At 38.2% G+C, this 16668-nt stretch overlaps 3 protein-coding genes and 1 pseudogene across 4 annotated transcripts in view; 2 read left to right on the top strand and 2 right to left on the bottom strand.

Annotated features, from left to right (window-relative positions):
• The first annotated feature begins 1147 nt into the window (after positions 1 to 1147).
• LOC145491843 (sorting nexin-13-like) lies at positions 1148 to 5470 on the top strand. Its single transcript, XM_081471125.1, has one exon. The coding sequence runs from the start codon at positions 2244 to 2246 to the stop codon at positions 5061 to 5063; it is 2820 nt and encodes a 939-aa protein (XP_081327251.1). The 5' UTR covers positions 1148 to 2243; the 3' UTR covers positions 5064 to 5470.
• Positions 5471 to 5560: 90 nt separating this feature from the next.
• LOC145491883 (torsin-1A pseudogene) overlaps positions 5561 to 16668 on the bottom strand; it is a 32404-nt pseudogene continuing 21296 nt past the window's right edge. The window contains exon 2 of the transcript XR_014049896.1: positions 5561 to 7985. The product of XR_014049896.1 is annotated as a torsin-1A pseudogene (transcript). The remainder of the gene's footprint in view (positions 7986 to 16668) is intronic.
• LOC145491871 (torsin-1A-like) lies at positions 7985 to 9377 on the bottom strand. The gene has a single exon (XM_081471160.1). The coding sequence runs from the start codon at positions 9336 to 9338 to the stop codon at positions 8343 to 8345; it is 996 nt and encodes a 331-aa protein (XP_081327286.1). The 5' UTR covers positions 9339 to 9377; the 3' UTR covers positions 7985 to 8342.
• LOC145491862 (torsin-1A-interacting protein 1-like) lies at positions 9474 to 12501 on the top strand. Its single transcript, XM_081471148.1, has one exon. The coding sequence runs from the start codon at positions 9555 to 9557 to the stop codon at positions 10566 to 10568; it is 1014 nt and encodes a 337-aa protein (XP_081327274.1). The 5' UTR covers positions 9474 to 9554; the 3' UTR covers positions 10569 to 12501.

The raw sequence follows: 16668 nt of genomic DNA, 5'->3' as shown, positions 1-16668 counted from the left end.
AAAGATCTAAAGACATGAGAGATCAGCATAGTTGAGTATGTTACTGCTAAGTGCTACACACAACTGGGATGACATGTCATGTCTTTAAACTTTTATTTTAATACTTGCCACACTCTAGGGTCTCACACACAAACATATGTACTCAACATAGCTAAAAAGGACAAAATTTTATTTTATTTTAAAAGCAAAAGCACAAAGCAACAGCAGACATTCATTTGGATGGCCAGTCGACCTTGAGTGATTTTTTTTTTTTATGGTTAGGCCATAAAGTCCTGCTTTTCTATAAGCAGACAGTAATGTTGTGAAGTGATTATGAAATCTCTAGTGTGATGTTGCGAACATTACAATTGCCAAATTTATCGCAGTTATTTTAAGAAAAATTGATAATAGGGAAATATGTTTGAAATAAAGAGAAGTGTAACTAACAATAACAAGGTCTAGTTGTTGACTTTCTAAATGGCATTAATGGGATGCTTGTCATAGTTGTATGTTTTGAAATTTTTGTGTTGGTCCATTTAGGTTGCACCATTTTAAATTTTCTTAGTTGTTACAAATTATAGACCTCTCAAAGAACCTTTTCAACGTAAGTTATAGATTAAAAGGAACTATCAGAATGATGCCAAAACAGCCTCCAGGATGCCAATTTGCATATGGTAGCTCAAGGGGCAAACTTACTCCTTTTTGGACACTAACATCTGAATGTGATCCAGCACCTCCAGGTTAATGATCAAAAACAGAGACAAACTCAAGAACTTTCATTAATAGGAGCTCATATAGCTGTAGCACTGTTTGACTCATTCACGATCAATATGTTCATTATTACGCTCAAATGAGAGTTCAAAGTAAACTACAAAATCGTCATTTGTTTAGTCAATGTCGTTTTCTTGAAAGTCGCTTGAAATAAAGGCACTTATTGAATGAAAAATGCTTTCTAGAACAGGGGTGCTAATTTAAAAAGTAAGTAAATTCTAGATTTTATTTATAAAGTAAGCAATTCCTTATTTATTGTGACCACTCCACTTAGCTAAAAAGCTACTTCTTAAGAAGCCCACTCTTAAAATAACTTAAATGTACATTAACTAATAAATAGTAGTCTGAATTTCAGCCGTCACTTCCCTTTACCCTGAGGGGGGGGGGGGGGGGAAGAAAGACGACGTCTCTCTCCTACGCCCCCCTCAGGGTAAAGGGAAGAGACGGCTGAAATTCAGACTAAATAAATAGGTAAACAAAAGAAAATACAAACTAGTTAAAGTGTACAGACATAAAATTAAAATAATTATTTACAGTAAAAGATATATATAATTATAACATTGTCAATAATATAAGTAAATTCACAAATTAAGAATTTAATAATTGATATTATAAAAAAGTAGCACCCAACGGAAGCACTTATAGATTGGGGGGTGCTTATTGGAAAGAGGGTGCTAAATCAAGTCATGATCAGTCATTTCAGAGGAGTCTTTGACCAATGTCACCCATCACTCATCAATAATGGAGTCCTCATTGGAGTACAATATGAATTAATAGATTGGAAACATCTTACTTGAGCTGGTCCAAAACAAATTATATGAGCCTTTGTAGGTAAGTATTTTTTTGGTCCTCCTGTCAAATGTCACAGCCATGGTCAGGGGAGGGGCAGGGCCTGTGTTGTACAGCCCCAGAAATGACCCCATGACCTTGTTCCAGAGGTTTTCTTACTTCTTTCTTTAACTTATTTTCACTATCTTACAAATCAAATTCGATTGAAAAATAGAAAAGAAGAATCCAAGGATCTGGATTCCAAAACGATCCCCTGTTTTTTAAATCAATTTTAATCAATTTCTATCAGCAATCAAAGTTTAAATATTTGGGCATTAAATTACTCACTCAGGACTTTCTTGCCTAAAAAATAAATTTGATTAGAAAGTTGTGCTCTGCAAAATTCAAAAATCTTATTTTTTTTAAAGCTTATTTTACTACTTTTTTTCCCTAACGTTTCTCATAATTTTCTGTCGCGCCGCAGCTAGAGAAATATAGGTCCCCGCTCAGGAAAATTATTTGGGGCTCTCCTTGAATGAGGCCTGGGGATCCTTTAGGATCATTCTGGAGGCGCTCCATAGGACTTTACCCAAGACTCCTCTCGACCGTGAGGGAATCCCGTGATCCTGTCGCATATTGTCACCGTAACAATTCCTCGTTTCGCCAAATTTTTTGTTTCTGTACTGTTCATGATTTATATGCCAGTTTTGTTAATTCGCTGAAGGATGGAAACTAGCCAGCTTCATGTGCATAAGGCAGGGTGGGCGATTCTGGTCATCGGTTTGTCCCTAACAACCTTTGGAATATGGTGGACATGTTTCCTCCTGTTGTATGTCTTGTTGTTCGCTGTCGGTTTCGCTGTTGTGCTTGGCTATTGGGGTTGTCTAATGTCGCAAGAGATAAAGAAAAACACTCTGGAAGGAGATTTCGGCGCAGTGTCAAAAGGACTTGAAAAAGTGATTCAAGAAATTCAGCTGAGCAGATTGTCATTCAAAATGGACAAGCGCCTGACTGGTTCGAGCATCATTGATGAACCTTTACAAGAGGTTTTGCAGCTCTTCTTTCGTGATTACGTCCATGGATGGTACTACGACAACATCAGTACAGATGAAGGCTTCTTGTATGATCTCAGACAGACACTACAGAGAGCACTGATAGCTTTTGCAAACAGGTCCAAAGATGTTGAATGGGTAAATTTCTTGACTACACGCCTTGTGGATGACTTAACAAACCATTTGAAAATTTACCGTCAAGCCAAACAGCGAGTGGAAGAAAGTGAAGGTGACAGTGTTCCACTGGATATAGAAACGGCATTCTTTCAAGTAGAGCATGAAATGGAGAAGGAAATATGCCGAGAACAAATTTGTTTATCAGAAGGAAAAGAGAAAGACTATCTCTCAGACATCAGTGAAATGCTACTATATCTCCTGCTGCCTCCAGAAGACTTTCATAACAAACCATTCAGATATTTTTTCAGGGAAATGATTGCCACATCCGTGCTTTTCCCAACAGTGTCCATGGTTTGTGACCCAGATTATGTCAATCAGACAATTGCTTGGCTGTGTCAAGACTCGGCATTTACAAGAGATGCCTTCATGACAATGATAAGGGAAGGCCTCACAGCTGTAGAAGATGTGGAGGGTACGAAAGACAAAGTTGAGCAAGAGATTGCTAAATTGAGAGCACATGATTCAGAAACATCAGATGCGGCTGATGTTGCCGTGAGACAGCAACTAAGCAGTCTTTTGTTCGTAAGGAAGATCTGTGAAGCAAAGATAAGGACGTTGAAGTATGGTGATGGAGAACTTCCTTCAATGCCCTTGGAACAGCCTGACGAGCTTGGCAAATTACTCTCACCAAACCAACCCCTGCCATCTCTTCCTCTTCAGGTCATTTTAGATAACAACACTGCCTTGTCTTATTTTATTGAGTTTATGAACAACATCAATGGACAGGTGTATCTTTACTTCTGGTTGGCAGTTGAGAGTTACCGTGTAACTGCTGAGCAACAGCTATCACTCAGTCTGGAACAGCAACTGATCAAAGAAAGTGATGGTGGCGAGAATGAGAACATTGGCATCCCAGCTGCTGACGTGGAAGTATTACGACTGGCAGCTCAAAACATTTTTGACCAGTACCTGTCAGAAATGGCTGAACCAAGAGTAGTGCTATCCAAGGAGATGCCAAAGAAAATTTTTAAACGCATTGCTCAAGAGGAACCGTCCCCAGATTGCTTTGATGATTGTCAGGCTCAGGTATATGAAATCCTTGGTCAGGAATCATTTTATGGGACTTTTCTAAAAAGCCAAGCTTACATCAGATGTCTACTGGATTTGGAAATACCTTTGGAGAAGTCAGATGATCTTGAAATGGCTTCTAATGCAGATGATGATGATGTTGCAAGCATTGACAGTGAGTTATCCCAACCAGAGCAGGAAGGTGCACTAGCAGTTAAACTGTGGACCGCTGATGATGATATCAGACTCAATGCTACCATCACAGAGACAAATTCATGTAAAGATGATGGCAGAACATATGCAGTGTACACCATCAATGTTTACCGTGCAAGTTCAGAAGGAACAAAATCTTGGACAGTTTTCAGACGATACAGTGATTTTGATGATTTACACCTACATCTGAAGGAGAAGTTTGGGTCAATCCCTACTCTTCTTCTTCCTGGAAAACGAACATTTCACAATTTGGACAAGAAATTCTTAGAAAAAAGACGAAATGCATTGGATTTGTATCTACAGACTCTTCTGTCCACAGAAGTTCTTGGCCAACATTTGGGCATGTTTGAAATAGTAAACAACTTTCTGATACCTGGAGCATATGCTCGTGAGAAGGGACAGTTTGCTAGAAAGGTGGATACCCTTGTGGCTCCAATTCGTCATGTGTCCCATGCAATTAAGACTGTACCAGACAGCTTATCAGGAGGGGTGCACAAGATTTTCACCAAGCCAGGGCAGAGACATGACTTGAAAGAGGATGCCAGACAGTTGTATGCAGACATTGATTTGGAGGAAGATGACAATATCCCTCTCAGAATTCTGTTGTTACTCATGGATGAAATATTTGACTTGAAACATAAAAATTTATGGTTGAGGCGCCGAATTGTCGTGTTTCTGAGGCAAATAATCAAAACCACTTATGGAGACAGAATCAATCGCAAAATTGTTGACCATGTGAACTTCATGACTTCAGCAGAGCAGATAGCAGAATATGTCAAGTTGTTTAGAGATTCCTATTGGCCTGGTGGAATTTTGGCTGAAGCTTCTCCAGAAAGAAAGAAAGATGTGAAGGTTAGAACACGAGTTGCTGCCAAAACAAAGATTTTTGGTAGTATTCCAGAGGAACTCAAGCGCTTCCTTGGTTCAGAGGTGGCAATGGCAGGAGTTTGCCGTGTGTGTGACACTTTCCAATACTGCAGCTTAAACAAGCGCCTTCTGTATGTCTTGTGGGAAGGAATTCTTGAGTTGATGTTCCCCAACAACAAGTTTAATGACATTTTCCACAAAATTCATGCAAAATCAAAGGTGCAATGATGTGTTAAGGACCAAAGTCATCAATGATGGCATAATACCAGACTGAATATTTGTCTGAGGACTACAATCAATGTGACCTTGCTACACTTCTGACATACCTATTTGGCATTGTTTAATATGGGAAAGACAAATTTAAATGGCTCAAGAGTCATGTGCATGGAACTTAATAAGAGAAACCCAAGCAACATGCACAAGTTTTCACTTGTGATGAACTGTAACTGAAGATAAAATTGTGTAAAATAGACATTGTGCTCAGTTGCACATCTTGATATTTCTCATACAAACAACACGTCCTATCTTATTTTGGTTAGCTGAAGAAAAAGTAATTTTGTCATCATTATTATTGGACGTTTGGATCTCTTGCAAACGAAATTTATTGATATAGTAATAAAACAACCACTATTCAAATTTCATGTTCTTAATAAACAAAACTAAATACAGTCGTATCCCTATTAAGCGGCCACCTATTAAACAGCCATCACTATAAGTTGGCCAAAAAGTCCCAATAATGGTTTTTCTGTTGTTTCTACCTCTATTAAGCGGCCAGCCCCTTTCAAGCGGCCACAGTACATTTCCCCGAGGGTGGCTGTTTAATAGGGGTTCAACTGTATTTAAATAACTTACCTTTGCAGCAAGCCATGTTGAAAGGAACAAAATATTAACTGAATAAATTTATTTGGCATGCGATTTAAAAAACAACAAAAAATAAAGGGGCCAGCTCTTAGATGACAGATTAAACTTAATACTTATTTTAAAAAAATTATGTATATACTAAAACATTTCTTGCAATCTTCTGAAGAAAAACTTATGGACTAAGGGAGTCAGGCGACCCAATGATATGTCCATTCACCTGTCTCTGATTGTCAGGAATTGTATAGGTTACAAAGTTAAAGTAAAATGGATTACTGACACGTTTTCAGAAATTTCTATATTCCGAAAATGACCAATGAATCTCTATTTCAATGAGGAAATATGGAAGTGTTAGCAGGAGATCAATCTTCAAAAGGTTATTGACATCTTTAACTCACTGCAAGGCAGTGCTTTACCATGTCTTAGAAAAACAGATCATAGAGTCTGGACAGGAAAAAACCCAAGTCCAATTACCCAGGGCAAGTAAATTGTGCTCTTGGACAATTGGAAAAGGAAGTTTGGTGGTCTGGTGGGAGAGTGAAATTAGCCTCAGTAGTCTTGTTAGTTGATAAGGCATGAACATTGCATGCCTTGGACATGAATGGCCTATTGGGCAAGAAGTATTGTAATGGGGGTAACTGAAAACTGAAATGCACTAGGCAAGTGGATTTCTTTTATTTTTTTTCCTGCCCTGATGGAGTGACAGAGAAGATATGTTTAATAATATTCATTTTAAGGAAAATACACTAACAAAATAAGACTCTAGCTTTCTTACATTAGCAAATAGACATAACTAATTTTAATGTTTGGATCACACTGTATGATTTACTGGATTTCATTGTTGTTTTAATTTATTGCTAAAAACAGATGTTTATGACTAAAACAAAGTACTTTAAGACAATAGTATTGAGTATGCGTGAACATTACTCCATACAGTTCAAAACTCAGGGAAATTGAATTTCTCCGATTTGATGATGGCTTCTGTCCAATAAAACAATTGAAAAAACTTGTAACTTGGAAATACACATCTACATCAATGTTATAAACATCTTATCCCAGATCACCTAGCCCACCTTCATCTTATCTACCGGTAAAACTCCTAGGAACTACTTTGTTCTATGACAATACATGCAAGGCATTTTAGAGCAGTCACTCAGTTGGCATGTACTGTGGACCAAGCTTTGAACAACAACAATCCAATTTACATAGTTTCATGAATATAAAACATATTTTGCAGAATACTTCTCCAAACACTCCAATGTCTCTTTACAAAACAAAGTGAGCAATCAAGAAATCATTGGCCTGTTTAGCTCAGCATGTATTGCAGAAAACTTTGCCCCAGGTGTTAAGTATATCCCTTAGTCTATGGCTCCAGGCCTCTGTTGCATTTCAATCCCAACAGAGTCAAAGAATTTGTCTTCGCCTAGTGTGGTCCCTATTTCCTGTCTAGGGCTAATGCTCAGCCTACAAGTCACTGAACCCACCCCCAAGGAAAAACAGCAAGGAGGGAACGTTTCCTCCCTCCTGTTTTTCCTCAGGGGTGGGTATGACTACACATAGGCTAGCAAATAATAAGAAAGAAATACTTAGGGTAACTTCCTGCACTCCAAATTACTTAAGAGTTCTCTATTTTCAACTTCTAATATCAGTGCTGCATGGTGTAACATTGAAGACCTAAGGCTGAAAAATAACAATTATATTGTGTATACAGCAATATTACAGCCTAAAATGTCATCCAGTGTTCTTCTTTTGAACTGCCTTTGTGTCATATGTGGTCATGCTTTCCTATCATAAAAATATCTAAATTACGTATACTTGTACTCATCTATTGTGTCAGTTGTTACACAAAGAGAAGAGTTGGATAATAAGTTGTCTTGGTACAAAATAGCCTTTTTTTCTGGAATATGTTGTTCCAGAAAATATCCATACTCCTCCCACAGCAGGTTTGTTTGTTTGAAACCCTCTCCCCCATCTTTGTGGGAATTCCAATTTTGGCTTTTGATTCTCCCCCTTGGAATTTCCAGTAGTAGTAGTAACACCTTTCTTAAGTTAAAGAGGATGGTACATAACAACGGACACTGATTGCACTCTACACTTAAAATAACCTTCATTGGGGTGGGTATGAATATTTTATGGCACCAACCAATGAATTTGTACCAAACCACTTCTATTCAGCAGGGCTGTGACAACATTAATGCTGAGAATGGAATTTTTGGGTCTCAAGAGTTAACATCGAATACAGGAAGCTGGGTGAGACCAAATAACCTGTAGATGTCATATAGAATAACTTATCTGGCCTACATTCATTCTCTTCAAGTTCTGAGGAGGTTGTCGCAGTGATTCTGGCATCCTTGCTCTAACTTCACTTTCTGGCCAATGGGAAAAAAGGCCAGGGGAAGGGAAAAAGCAGGGCTGTCGACCCCACAAATCAATAGCAAACTGTCAGCATTAACATGAAAAATGGTTCAAAAATCATGCACTTCTTCCAAAGTTTTTGTGTACTAGGATGAAACTGGCAACTACCCACTCCAGATTCTCCAACTTTCTCCCAGTGCCTCGCACAGATTCTTCATGCAAAAGTTCACGTGAAGTAATAACAGGAATCACATAAGGCAATACTTAAAACTAACTCTTAAACACTTTGTTTTCTTAACCCATTATATAGTCTACTTTACTGGAAATCTTCTTACAACCAGACTGGGAAAAGACCTTCAAGTCATCTGGAAAGTAGATTAGCTCATCGGCCACCTTGTTAAGGATCAGTTCAGTGACTGGGTGTCCTTTCTGCTCTAGGTCGGCTTTAGCACACATTTTGATGTGGGATCTCTCCAATGGCATAAATGGAATGAAGTAATCAATGAGATTCTTCTCAATTAGAGATGAGTGCCAAAATCCGCCCTTGTTATTAAATTCTCCCAAGTTAATAACCTTGTCCATCTGTTTGATTTTAATGTCTTCCCTCTTCTTTCCCTCCTTCCAGTGGGTTAGCACAGCACTGTTTATTAGATGACCCCCCGTATTGCTGAGGAAAATGAAGATACTTTTGCGATAGTCTATCTTTCCCACATCAGGGTAGTGGTCTAAGTAAGGTTTGAGGACATCTATGAGCCCTATTGGCATTTTATCCATTTCGTCAAAGATAAACAATGACCTAGGGCACTTCGACACGGAGTCAGCCACCAGAGTGCGTAGGTGACGCTTGTAAAACTCCACATAAGATCGGTGAGGGAAGTCATGTGTGGCAATAATTTGATGAACAAAACTACTCTCCATCCCTCTCTTGAAAATGTGCTCTGCGACGATTTTGCTGACAAAGTTTTTTCCTGATCCCGTCCAGCCATTGAAGGAAAGCGCCAACGCTTTACTGGGAGACTTGTTATTCAGATGCCCTGCAACTGCCTTTAATACGGTCTCTGTGACTAAATGTTGTCCAAAAACACGTCTTCGGAGAGATGATTGCAGACCAGTTATGTTCGGTGCTAACCACTTGTCGGTGCAGCATTCCTTGATCTGACAGTACATTTTACTTCCAAGGTAAGTAAACGTCGGAACTGCAACAATTCCAATGGCACTTTCAATCACGAATGCGCTTATTTGAGACGAAAATAACGATGTTAGCAATAAAACAAGCGAAAATCCCTTCATTTTGAGCAAAGCTCTTCCCTATTCCAAGGAAAAATCTTAAAATAATCCTAATTGGTCGGGTCTTTTCGATGGACCAATGAAGTTCGTTGTTAGAACAGCAAACTACATGAGCGGCTACCAAGCAATAGTTTTCCGGGGAAAACGCACAGTTTGTGCTCGGCGGAAGCTTAATGCATTTTACTATGTTAGGGAGAAAAGCAGAATTTGAACAAGAAAATGGCTTCTACAACATCTGATGAAAATGGCGCTGGTAAAGAGTCAACAGGGGACACCGGGTTAGACGAAAGAAGTGAAAATAATGAGGGTGTGGACTATTCTGAAGAGAGCTCAGAAGAGGACATTGAAGAACATGAGGATGAGGCTCTCCCGTCGCTAGAGGAGAACAAGAATGGCAACAAGAAAGGAAATGATGTTCAGATCAAGAACACGAAAGACAAGATGAAAGGTGACGAGACGCAATGTCCTCAATCGAAACTAGGTTTAGGGGACATATACAATTCACTGGTACTTCTTATTGGCTGTGCAATTGCATGTCTGCTACTTTCTATCTGTATTTCTTCTCCTGAGCCTGGAAAGAAAGGTGACTTCGACTTGGTGAAAATCTTCGGAAATGGTGTCGACCAGTTACAATTATCATTTACTAATCAGACTGAAAGATTCTGGAAGATTTTAAAGAACCGTGGCTTGGCGCACTTGAGAAACAATAATCCATCACAACCACTGGTATTTTTGCTGGCTGCACCGCCCCCAGCTCATGAGTGGGTAGATTGTCTGGCTACTAAACTTGCTGAAATGCTAGATCCAAGACACAAGAGAAATTTCGCCAGTATTGATGGAGCTGACGAAGAAAGGTATCCAGGAGACAAAGTCAAGAAAAAAATGGACGACTATTTAAAGGAAACGTTTAAGGATGATGAACGCAGAGTAGCAGTGATTTATCATCTGGAACTCCTCCCGCCTCCATCACCCCTATTGTTTTACTCCTACTGTGACGATCAGAATGCACCACACAAGCACATAGCCATAATATTTACTGTGCATTTACCAGAAGAGCCCAGTTTATCCCTGTCTCCAAAGGAGGCAGAAGCAACTGTTGAGAAATACCTTTCAAAGCAAGTTTGGTTAAGGGATGACACGGATGCAGTTGCTGCTCTTTTAAGCCGCATTGCAGACACAGTTGTTCTTATGAATGGTGAATCAAGCGATTCATTGAAGGCTTACTGTTCTTGAATTATCTTGTATTTAACCCATTGACTACTGTGCCGGCCGTAACCGGCTGTGACAAACCTTGGCCTTTCTTCCACTTCTGACGTCATCACCTTTGACCAAAATTGGCATCATCTATGCTCAACTTCTGCAGGAGGAAAAGATCTTTCCAATGATACCCAGATCAGAGTGACCGGGCCAATGGAGCCTGAGATATGCACAAAAATGCTCAAAAAGTTGAGTGAAAAATTCAGAGCAAAATTTCCTGCCACCACATGTGGCTACTCCATTGCAAAAATTGCCCGTCTCGATGATGCTTTCTCAGAATTTTTTAAACTGGAAGCAGGCCCAATAGAAGGTCAATCACTGCAGCAAAAAGAAAAGAAAAGGAGAAAAAGGAAAGGCAAAAAAAAAAAATAAGAAAATCTCAAAATCTCAAAATTTTGATTTCTGCACATGCCCAGGCAAAAATGTCATAAAACACGATGCTAGTGGAAAGAAAGGCATGCTGTCATGTTGCAAATGCCTTTTTGAGTAGACTGGAACTGATTTGGCCCATATCCAGCCTGAAAATCTCCAAAATGTCCAAAAAATGCATTTTTGGCAAAAAGCTCCAGGGGTCAATGGGTTAAGAATAAGGAGGAACTAGAGAATGGTAGCTGAACTTTGATTAAGAATACAGTATAACCAAAGAGCGATACAGTCAGTTGAACGAAAATGTCTGGATATTGTTAGCAGACATAGTCCTTCAAGCCTGTTGTCAAGAGGAGTCAGTAATCATTTGAATGAGTGTCAGTTGTGAAAGACCATCCTGTATGGTGATGCTTGTCATTGCATCAGTAGTGTATTATGCTGTGGTTCTTTACAAAGAAAACATGCTTCAAAATTATTTTAGGCAGTTCAAATTTCCCTCTTAAACTCTGTGATAGGCAGATGGACTGATTGTTGAGAATAGAATTGTGGTTTACTTTTTGCTACCAGGCAGCTTTGGGAAGGCTGACTTTTGTTTATTTTAATGCTTACAACATACTTATTTCATGTGTAAAAGCCTAAAACTGGAGCAGTTAAGTTTTGAAGTTTTAAAAACTGTATTTTTTGTGCTGTAAAATGCCTTTTGGGTTTCTTTTCGTTTTTGTACATAACTCTTGTAATTTTTAACTTTGTAATTTCTAAACAGAAAATATCTCAAACTCTTTTTAGCCAGGGTTAAGGTGTGATCACGTTTTAGATTTTAGTGCAGAGAGCACTATTGGGATGGTTTAGGGGGCTGCTGTTCGTTCAGGCACTAATGTAATAACACAATAAGACAATAAGGTGTAAACTGTAATGTTTGTTTAATTAATTAAGTTGAATTAATTAATTAGCATCGTTGGTAAGGGGGTTGGGTAGGTGCCTCTGTTTCCTACATAATACATATCATACTTAGGTTACTTTCAAGATAACATCACAAACCTATATATGTTTTTGCAAGTCTCTTGCTCTCGTAGTGGTGCCATTCTCTTAAGAACAAAATCATATTGCTGGAAACGCATGCGCAGATAACTTCACCTTCAGTGTCCAGTTCTGGCCCTGTCTCTGTCACGCAACGCTACCATTGCGTTGCTTGACAGAGAGAGGGCCAGGACTGGACTATTTTGACCGGGGATAGCAGCTGTATTTCAGGTAACGTCAGTTCTCCCTTTTGTAGTGCAAGTAACGCTACTGTGACTGCGTATCATCTGAAATCATCCCAAGCTCGGTTCAAGAAATTTCGTCTGCTGTTTTATAACTATTGCGTGTTTGCCACGGTTCAAATAAAGAATGCTTCTCCTTAGCGGTTCGTCTATTTCCTCTTCTATGAAGGGAGCAAAAAGTTCATATTGAGCCAAACTTTCCCACGTTAGTAAAATATAAAACTAATAAATTTTTGACACAAGAAACTTCGGAAATATTGCCGCAGACTCCGTGGCACTTAATGAAACCGCCAATTAATTTCATTAGTCTTTGAGGTGACTCTCTCACCGATGTAGGATATAATTTCGCCCAAGTAACGATCTCTACCTTCAGTACTTCCCGTTGTATTTTAGGTTGACGTGAATAAGCACGAACTATTCCGTGACTGGACGTGACTATTTGATAATTAGATAATGATTAGTTCTTGTTTTTCTGTGAACTGAAAATTTGCGTTTGAAGTAAACTGAACAAAATCGTTCCTCTTCGATTTGTCATAAGATATTTAACTTTATTACATTTACCTCCAGCAGTAAGTAAAAAATACACATCTTTCTTATATTTTTGAGGAAACAAGGGTATCATGTTGCACAGCTCGGCGAGGAAACAAAAGTATCAAGTTACATACGTTGGAGTGAAAAATAAAATTGTCATATTTGCCGCTTCTGTGTATTATTGAATTTAAAATGACTGAAACTCAGCGTAAAGCACAACAAAATTCAAAGCCGTCTTGGCAAACGGTAATTGTAAGTTATTTTTGGACCTTGAAAGAAAATACAAACATGAAACTTACACAATGCTAAGATTACGTCTTATCAAGTTTTTGTGCGCTCATATTAGTTAACTACCAAGATAGAGAACGGCACGGGTAAGGACCTATGTGACTACTGTATCAGAGCCGTTAATTGCATTCTGCTCTATCTGAGATTGTCTCACTAGTTTTTTTCCATTTTCTTGCCTACAGTGGCTGTACCCGTGGTACAATCACCAATCAAAACCATACTGTCCTAACAAAGCAACATAAAAGACTTTTTCTTTGTGGTTAACAAAAGTAGAGGAACAAGGTAATAATAATAACTTTAATAATAATAATAATAATAACAACTTTATTTAAGTGTCAGGGTAGGTATTTAGCTTACAGAAGCTAATTGGGGACACTACTACGTTACAATGTATTGAGATTTAAAATGTACAGTTAAGAATACGAATTAAAATTAATTGGGTACATTAGGAATAAGTAAGAATAAACAATTATAAATAATATAAAAACTGTTTCTGAAATTACAAATACAGTATAATACAAGAGAGAAATAAAAATTGATATTTAAGTGAGTAGTTCAAAACTTAAGAAGTGCATATAAGGTAGTTTGAACACGCATCCTCGATTAGAGCACTGAGGTCTTTGTTTCTAATATTCTTTCTAAAGTTTTGACCAAAGGTAAGGACCAAGATATCTAATGGAGTGTTTTCCATAATGAACTGAAGAGAAACGAGGCAGATCGAAGTCAGCATTTCTAAGAGAATAGCCGTTGTTCGAATTTCTAAAAAGTTCCATTATGTAGTCAGGTACAGGGCCGTTTTTCACTTTGAACATTAGTCTATTACGGTATTTTCAGAAGGTATTTTCAGAATAACATGACCATTATCCTACCTTGCTACACTCAAAGAGCAAGTTTGCCAGTTGTGGGTGACCCAGTTCTGGTGGCAAATTGAAAGCATAGAGGTGCAAAATATTTCATATTTTTCATTTTTTAAAATCTGTTGTGATTTCTAGCATTTCAAATCTCTTTTCATGAATACACTTTCCAGTCGGGAAAGTGACCCAACTTGACTACCTCTTTTGTGAACAAACATGTGACGTCAGGACAGCACAGATTTTCCCACCTGCCGATTGCTGATTGGTAAATTCAAATTTCAGAGGCACCAGGTGTATTCAAGGTTGTGAAGAGTATAGAAAAACAAGAGTGAATCCAGAAAAATTAGGTCCTGATCACCCAAGTTAAACTGGGAAATACTAAAAGTTAGTTTACATTTTAGAAATAATCTTAAGGTAATAAATATGCATTAAAAACTTGAAATACTTTGGATTGGATTTACTTTTTACAAATTCATAGATTAATCAGAAAAAAAGTAGGTAAACAATTCTTTTCCTAATAGCTTTCACAGAGTCTGAAGATTTAACATCGTCTCTTTAATAGATTATTCCAGAGCCTCGCACCACGGTAGGTGAAGGACCGCTGTCCGGTGGTTCAACAGCACCTTGAAGTGTTCAGTTGTCCACGTTGTTTAGTGTTTCTGGTGTGAATTTGTGAACACAGAGTAAGTCAGGGAAGAGTTTATTAACACATTTAAAGATCATTATGGCATTGTTCAAGTAAAGTGTGTCATTAACAGGCAGCCAATTTAGGGATACAATGTGCTGAGTAACGGTGCAAGTGTGATTTACATTGTATCAAATAAAAAGAAGTGAAGAAGAAAACATAAAAAAAAAAACAGTAGTAAGGCAGGTGAAACTGAAATGAAATATTTCTACTTACGTAACTGTCCAGTTTAGATATTAGTGACGTTTCCGTCAGATCGTATTTCAGAACCTCATGAACTAGTCGACTGTGTGCATGTGTTCGGCGTTTGCGAAGTCTATTACGAAGGTTTTTGCGAAGGTTTTTGGATCCCGCGTTTATAACTACTCAGGTGTACAGAGAGGACAATCGGTAAGTATCTTTTCACCGTTCTTAGTTTCATTTCGTCGGATTTATTTCTAGTTTAGTTGTTTTGTCGTTTTCTACATTCGTGTTTTTATCATATCCAATTATTGTTCGGCTTTGTCCTTTCGTGTCGCTTAGACTAGATATTTTGCTTGTATTTTAGTTTGACGGTTTTGAGCATTGGAATATTGTAATAAAGACAAATCATCGAAAATCAATACGAAGTCCAATGCTCTTGATCAGTGTTTCGACGTCCTTAATTTTTTAATTCTGAACTTGCGGTAATCACGCCTGGAGTCAGTTACAACTTATTACTGAAATCTTCTACGTGTTTAATTTTAGAGCGATTTGCTTGAGTGAGTCAATTCTCCCTAAACTTTTTTTCATTTATATGAACACTGGATCGGAGAATAACAATAATTAAGAGTGGGAAAATCATCAACTGTTTCCTGAAAGTAGCCCTTCATTGCATCTCAGAGAATTACTTTTCAAACATCTTCCCAGTGGGAGAGGACGACCCCATCCCATACTCTCCCCGAACGATGCGCAGTGCGTGTCTTGCCGTCTTGCCCAGCCGTTTTGCGGCATGTCTTTCACGCAAACCTTAGCCGCCTACTGTACTTTTTGGATGGAACCCGCTACTGAAAAAACAACTGGTTATGTATTTAAACAGCCTTAGTCATTAGTGTACAAGTTCACTTGACATGTGTAAACAGTGCCGAGTCACGAGAGTTAAAACTCACATGGGACAATGCACAAAATTGGGCTAAATTGAGAGATTGTTGTTGTGTTATCTTCCATTAAGACTAAGAGCTAAATAAATGATTATTATTGGAGGATAAAGTAAGTTAGTAAACGGTATTCTGCCATACATTTCCCACTTAAAAATTGTCATGACTTGTCTACCTTCTCACTTGTAGCAACTCAACTCCCAGATACTGACCGTACCGTCTCTTGCGTTACACTTTCGTTACATTCGGTGACGTCATACACTTTTGGGCACCGAAGCGAGAAGGCAGCGTACCTCGTGGTTAATGTCGACGGTGTTCTAGCTCTTTCGATAACACTCGCTCTTTATTCTTCTGTTCACGTCGCTCGCCCCAGAATCGGGATAGAGGTATGTAACGACATTGTAATCTAGTTGTTGTCGCCTTATAGGCTTTGTTTATGATTTGCATGCAAGGAAAGTAGTTTATAGTTTCACGGACGATTAATTCCTGTTGTTATGCGACTTTCAACTACAGTTATTCATTGTCTATTCAGATCGGATTTAGTTTGCTATGTAGTACAGTGATTATATTTGCCTTTAAGTTTTTATGTATTGGATCAATAAACATTGTGATTTAACATGACTCCTCGTCCAATTCAGTTGGAAAACCTATCGCCGCTATACTGACATTTGAAAACAGCATTCCAACCGAAAGGAATAAAACTAAGCATAAGACCCCAAGTACGTATTGCAGACCTATTTTTTTCCCGCCTTGAAGGAGTGACAGAGAAATGTGTCTATAATGTTCGTTTTAAGGAAAATACAACAACAATTCAATTCTTTTATCCAAGCTTTTTATTTTCTACAACAAAAATTAATACTCTAGTAGCTTTCTTATGTTAGCACCTCTCGCCTCATCAGTAATGGCATAGGGTAATAAACATAGTTAATTTTAATGTTTGGATAACACTGTATGAGTTAGTGGATTTCTTTGTAGTTT

Source organism: Orbicella franksi, chromosome 1 (assembly GCF_964199315.1).
Source record: "Orbicella franksi chromosome 1, jaOrbFran1.1, whole genome shotgun sequence".
NCBI classification, from domain to species: Eukaryota; Metazoa; Cnidaria; class Anthozoa; order Scleractinia; family Merulinidae; genus Orbicella; species Orbicella franksi.
This window is presented reverse-complemented; position numbering and strand designations above follow the sequence as displayed.

Coding starts and splice junctions, on each gene's coding strand:
- LOC145491843 (XM_081471125.1), top strand. CDS start 2,244: ATGGAAACTAGCCAGCTTCATGTGCATAAGGCAGGGTGGGCGATTCTG.
- LOC145491871 (XM_081471160.1), bottom strand. CDS start 9,338: ATGAAGGGATTTTCGCTTGTTTTATTGCTAACATCGTTATTTTCGTCT.
- LOC145491862 (XM_081471148.1), top strand. CDS start 9,555: ATGGCTTCTACAACATCTGATGAAAATGGCGCTGGTAAAGAGTCAACA.